The 6006-nt window shown below is 40.5% G+C and overlaps 2 protein-coding genes across 2 annotated transcripts in view; one reads left to right on the top strand and one right to left on the bottom strand.

The window, feature by feature from the left end:
* Positions 1-1515: 1515 nt before the first annotated feature.
* On the bottom strand, positions 1516-5904 carry LOC118896413 (putative UDP-GlcNAc:betaGal beta-1,3-N-acetylglucosaminyltransferase LOC100288842). The gene is made up of 2 exons (XM_036854181.1): positions 5617-5904; positions 1516-2619 (listed from the first exon to the last, which is right to left on the bottom strand). The coding sequence occupies exons 1-2, from the start codon at positions 5902-5904 to the stop codon at positions 1516-1518; spliced, it is 1392 nt and encodes a 463-aa protein (XP_036710076.1).
* FBXW2 (F-box and WD repeat domain containing 2) overlaps positions 5721-6006 on the top strand; it is a 28796-nt gene continuing 28510 nt past the window's right edge. Inside the window, exons 1-2 of the mRNA XM_036854666.1 lie at positions 5721-5795; positions 5898-6006. The gene's annotated coding sequence lies outside the window, so the exon portion shown is untranslated. The remainder of the gene's footprint in view (positions 5796-5897) is intronic.

The raw sequence follows: 6006 nt of genomic DNA, 5'->3' as shown, positions 1-6006 counted from the left end.
TTCTGAATTCTTTCTATCCACCCACTCCCTTATTTTTTTGGTCTTTTTTTCCCTTCTGATTCCACTTTCAAAGTCTTGGATATAAATGTTCTTTGAAAAACAAGTAATATGCAATCTTAAAATTATGTTCCCTATACTAAGAATAAATACTTTTAATAAGGTCTCTTTTGCTTTTTTGTTACTATTATTCCTTTGAAAAATAGATAATAAATCTTTTAAAAATGTTTCTAGTGTTCCTTGATACTTTTTTTTGCTGTTTATCAAGGCATCTTACTGTGTTGTGGTTTTGGGTGGGGAGGAGTAATAACATGCTAAACCAGAAAGGTCCCCAAACTGTTATTTTATTTATTGGTGGGTCATCGTTGTTGAGAGCTTTGCTTTTAATTTCTGAGATCCATCAGGTCAATATTGAGTTGATCAGAGAGAGGGAAACTGACTCCTAATAACTAGAGTCAGAATGGAGGGGTCACTATGCCTAAGCCAGAATACCATCTTACTGATTAACAAAGGATGCACTTGCTTTTCATTTTCAAAAAATGTTCCCACCTGTTTTCCAGTGCTCTGCTCTCTAAACAGCAAAGCGATCACCAATCCAGAGGTTTCTACATGAATATGTTATCAGAGTGTGACGGTTCAGAATGGAGAGATAGGTTTCTTTCAAGCCATGGTGGTGATGTTGATAAACCAGCCCTGCTCTGTTACAAAATGATTCTCAAGTGACTGGAATTTTCTTGTCCCCAGATTAGTCATCTCTGTTCCGCCATCTCTGGTATCTGTGAGTCCCCTTTTTCCATCTTTCCATATGGGCCATTTTCCTACTGCTAATACCACTAAATTTCTGTTGTTTTAAGCCACCTAGTTTGTTGTACTCTGTTAGGCATCTTTAGGAAACTAATAGAGTGTATACATAACATGAAATGTGTATTTGTTGCATCCCGTTTGTAAAATACTGCCTAATTAGGACTTGATGAAAATTGTTTCACAAAAAATTAGAGATCCAAGTCTTTACACTAGTGAGATTTAAGTTAATATATACTAGGTAGCTAAAACTTTTAAGTGTAATTCCACCACCCAGATTACTAAAATGTTTCCTCTTACAGACAAGATGAACATTTTGTTAAATTCCTTATTTAGTGTTTTCCTTTAATTCTGAAAATTCTCAAAAATCAGTCACAGCTGCTATCACTGAGTCATGACAGTTCCATAGAATGTGATTTTTAGAAATCCATTAATTGTAAAGAGAAACAAGACTCTTGGTTATAATTAAATTTAATGTTCTCTCTTTTCTAGACAAAAGGTATTATTTTGAAAAGAATCATGCTACACCAACTTAAATTTCTTAAAATGAGATCTCAATTCAATGTAGTACATCAGAGCACTAAGAACACTGCAACTTGCTGAGTACAATTAAAGATTCAGAGAAACTACATAAAACACAAGGAAGGAGGGACACTTTCTGTAACAAGGTAAGAGGTAATTTTTAAAGAACACACTTTTAAGAAAAACAAAGAAATCCTAATCACCATAATACATGACATTATTTTTTATGGTACCCATGTGAAAAAGTTTAAAGCTGTCAAGGTATGTCAGAAGTTTGCAGGAAATGAGCCCATAGTAGGTTTCAAACAGCGTACATTCTTTCCCACTGTTAATTTCCTTCCATGCCAGGGGCATTTCAGCATCTGTAGTTTCTGAGGATGTGAAAATGAACTTAAAGCAACATCTGTTGTATCTGATTTGGCTTTTCCCAGAAAACCTTGAACTGTGTATGGGTATTAGGCCAATGGATTTAGCACAAATTCCTACAAACACATCAGCAGGCACCATAATGGGGACTTCTTTGAAAACTACGTACATCATCCGAGCCACATCTTGGGACATAACAAAGGCCTCACCACTGCAGTAATCTGGGTAGTACTTTTCTGGGTACTCACTGAAAGGGACAAATTCTTGGCTATTAGGGTCTCTGTTGGGTGTATCCTGATGGATAACTCTTCCTACATAGATATCTTCAAGGTGTTCTTTCAGATTGAGGAGGTAGTCTACCAAACTTGGTAGATTGACAAACATCTCTTCATCAACCTTGAGAATGAACTGGGCGTTAGGGCAGAAAGTCACAGCCCATTGCGTCATGGTGATAATCTTCAGAGTTTGGTTCTCAGCACTGTCCAAGAAGATTCCTTCAATTATATCATTATTCTTTTGGGACTCTTTGTCTATCTCTTGCTGGGCAGTCACCAAAACAGGCATTCCCAAAGCAAACAGTGTGAGAATGGGATGCCCTCGGACACTGGTCACGTTACCCCAGGTTTTCCTGATGAGGTCCCGCCTTGTTCCATTTCCTGGGCTACTGAAGATAAGAGAGAGCAAAAATATGTTCTTCCCTTTACACACCTCCGACTGGCTCAGGATATAGTATTTGGAAAGATTACTTCTTAGGGGCTCCATGTTCAATTTTCTTGCCTTATCCTTAATTTCAAGAACTTTCATATCTACATAAGGCAAAGCGTGCAGAAAATATTCTTCCACAAAATCAGCCCCAAAAAGCAAGGCATGAAATAGAATAACGTTAAACAGAATGAAACACCACTGGTGAGTCCGAAGTCTGCAGAATGTCACCTAAATAAAAGAACACACATTCATTCAAGCTCCATCTCCATTTCTGTTTTTGTCCCCACTGAACACTATATGTACCTCTCACAGCACTTAGCGCTACACTGTTTTAAGTGTTTATTATTTAGTTCTGTTGTTTGTCTCTCCCACTATATCATGGCCCCCTGGACAGCAGGCATCATGAATAAAATGTTGATTGTTTTCTTGCTTGGAGGAAAGCCTACTTACTATATATGAGGCACTGTGTTAGACACTGGGGAAGCAAAGAGAAATCAGACATAGACACATGGATATAAAGTAACAAGTGCCATTGTGCTAAAAGCCTACAGGAAAATATATGATATTCTTTCTGGAATTGAAGCACTTGGATCAGTTTCTTCTCTAACTACAAAGGTCAAGGGCTGTTTTTCAATGGAGTGGTAGCTTTTGTTGGCTACTGAACAATGGCTACTATCAAACATTTACATTCTTCTAGTATGACTTTTCAATTTAATAATAAATTCTGACATTGTTTTGACAATGTCCCCTAATCCATCTGACGCGTCTATCAATATGGGCAGATTCCTGCTACCTGTATAGCACCTCTTCAGAGATCTAGGACATACCTGTGCCAAGCTTACTCCATCTCATCAAAGGAGATGGAAACTTTCCAGTTGGAAGAGCATATACAATGTAGTATTGCAATATAACAGAGCCAGGGGACATTGGAGGAATTAAATCTCTATTCATTGGAGCTTCAATCAACAAAGACTCCCCTAATGACACCTCTTCCTGAGCGCTTGCTGGGGGCAAGGCACTGTGCTAAGCACTTTACATGCCTTAACTCATTCAGCCCTGGTAATATCCCTTTCAGATATGTTATCTTCAAACTGAAGCTGAGCGTACAGGCAGTATAGGAATTTGCCCAAGATCACTCAGTGAATAAGAGGGTGAGGTAGGGCCATGATTTGAACTGAAATCTGTCAGATTTCAAAGCTCACTCTTAACCATTAGAGAATCCTGAGTTCCATCTTTTACTTTCCCGTGTCTATTGAATAGGAAAAACCAACAGAGCAAAACAAACTCTCACAATTATAATCTGAACTCCTTTCCATTTTCTCAGTTCTGATGATTTACACACAGAAGAAACTTCAGCCTACTAAAAGCTTATTTTAATAGATATAAAATACTTCAAAGATTATAAGAAACTTGCCTGCATGTTGTCTGTGAACGATTTCAGGGCTTTGGAAATTATGGAGTCCAGATGCCAAAGTATGCCCAAATGTATCTCAGGATCACTCAGTCTAACAGCAATTGAGGTACAGTACCTTGTGCCTGAGACTTTTAAGGATAAGGTTTCTTGTCAATCAACCTGAGCTTTTGTCCCAGAATACCTGCTGGCTCCATAGGACAGCAAGTGCTGATCATGTTACAGCTAGAGTGAATCCAGAACAAAGACTAGAAAGCAAACCTCTTCAAATGCTTCCAACCTTATTTACCTCTTGAAAATGACCCTGGTGAAGTGCCTGGTGAAGTATGTGTGGGAGTTGAAAGAACAGTTAGTTCACGCATATCATCTCTTAATAGCATCATCACAGAAGGAGTGCATCTCAAGAAACTAAACAGTTGGGAGTAGTTGCTGCTCCCTGGTACCTGCACATGCAACAAATGTGTTAAATATCAAGGAAAACTTGTCATCCCTAGTGGGTGCATTTTTTTTCTACCCAAAGAAACTTATGGTGTGGTTTAGTGTATGTCTCATCAAGAAGGATTTTGAATTCCTAGTATAGGCCATGGAAGAACATTCCTAAATAAATTATATGTCATCTATCTACCTTTCCCAGGCAACTTTATCTCAAAATGGAAAACAACGTGTAGTCCATTTTAGCCTGAATCAGAGAAACTAAGCATTTGATGTTTGCAATTTTCCTATTGCGTCAATGTGTAGGAATTACTCCAAATACCATTTGAGCAGCAGGTTTATGAAGGAAGGAAGGAAGGAAGGAAAGAAAGAAAACATCCAGCATATTTTTATGTTCCTGTCACATAAGCAGTTGTACTGAACATTCTGTCCCTACGCCAGGCCATATTTCATGTTTTTCTTTTTGCGTGTTGATCTTCCTACCTGCGATTTATAGCAGTTTTTGTAGTTATTTGGCTAGGAATAATTCATTACATTTTAAAGTTGGCTATGTTTTCTCAACAATCATTGTGCAATCTTGGAGATTTTTACGAAGTGGGAACATATATCCTAAAAAAAATTCAAATGAGAGGGAATTTTTACATATACTAAATTGAATGATTACACAGGTGTTGGATTTAATTACATACAAATTCTATTTTGCAATTTTCTTTTCATTTTTTAATGAGCCATAAATTTTGCTCCTGGATAGCCTCTAGGCTTAAACTTAGACAATTTGGTTTCTTTGTCCATGAGAGGTTGAAACAATGTTGTCTCTGGGGCAGCTCCATCTGGAATTTTCAGTTTCATTCATAAAACTCCTACCATCCTGGGGTTGAGACCATTTGCTGCAAATAGATAGGGGTGCCTGGTTTTCTTGATTACCTTAGCACTGCCTTTTCTTTCATAAAGCTTATCCAATCTGTGCACCCATGTCTTCCTAAATTTTCTTGTAATGTCATCAGTCACTCTCTGGCTTCGAAGTTCACAGAGGCTTCCTGTTGCCTACCAAATCAAATCTGCTCTCTTGAGACCTGACTTTCTGGACTCCATACTTAGTTTCCACCACAAAGAATCAACTTATTTCCCATGTTTCAAGTACCCTAGATGTGCTCTACCACTAACTGGACATACGGGTGTCTTACTGTCTATATAAATGTTATGTCTATGCGTTGTTTGACTTTGGACACGTCTCTTAAATTCTCCCTCTCTCCTCCGTAAAGTGAGCATAATAAGAAAAAGTGCCGCACAGTCGGTGCAAGATCAGATTGAATGACGGACATAAACCTGCGGGGCCTGGAAGCAAGCCTTGGTCCATGCGTCACAGGTTTAAGCGGACCTACGCATGCTCCGCCTCCTTCTACGCTCCTCAGCTCTCCCACTTCCCCTTTAAGGCGGGGCCGGAAGTGCAGCCGCGTCCGCTGGGCGCCGCGGGTGGAGGGACGCGCGGAGATGACGCAGGCAGCACCGGAAGCCGCTCCCCTGTGAGGCTGCGGACCCAGAGCGGCGGCCGCAGGTCCAGGTCTGTATGTGAGGCGGGGCCGGGTCGGGGAGGGGGTTGCCTGGCGCCCGCGCCTCTGCTGACCCGCCGCGCCTCGGGCTGTTTGTCTTTCTCTACCTGCAGGCGCCATGGCTGCGGAGCGGACCCGGCCGCTGCGAGGCTCTGGCGGCCCGAGCGCGCCTAGTCGGTGTGAGCCCGGCGCGAGGTCCCGGGCCCCGGGGCGCTCGCTCAG

The sequence above is a fragment of the Balaenoptera musculus genome, chromosome 6 (assembly GCF_009873245.2).
Source record: "Balaenoptera musculus isolate JJ_BM4_2016_0621 chromosome 6, mBalMus1.pri.v3, whole genome shotgun sequence".
Lineage (NCBI taxonomy): Eukaryota > Metazoa > Chordata > Mammalia > Artiodactyla > Balaenopteridae > Balaenoptera > Balaenoptera musculus.
This window is presented reverse-complemented; position numbering and strand designations above follow the sequence as displayed.

Bases quoted from the DNA above. Each gene is read 5' to 3' on its own strand.
- LOC118896413 (XM_036854181.1), bottom strand. From the start codon at position 5,904: ATGGCGCCTGCAGGTAGAGAAAGACAAACAGCCCGAGGCGCGGCGGGT. The intron at 2,620-5,616 runs GTAGGTCCGCTT...TCTTTTATTTAG, and splicing joins TAGAAGGAGGCGGAGCATGC to GTGACATTCTGCAGACTTCG.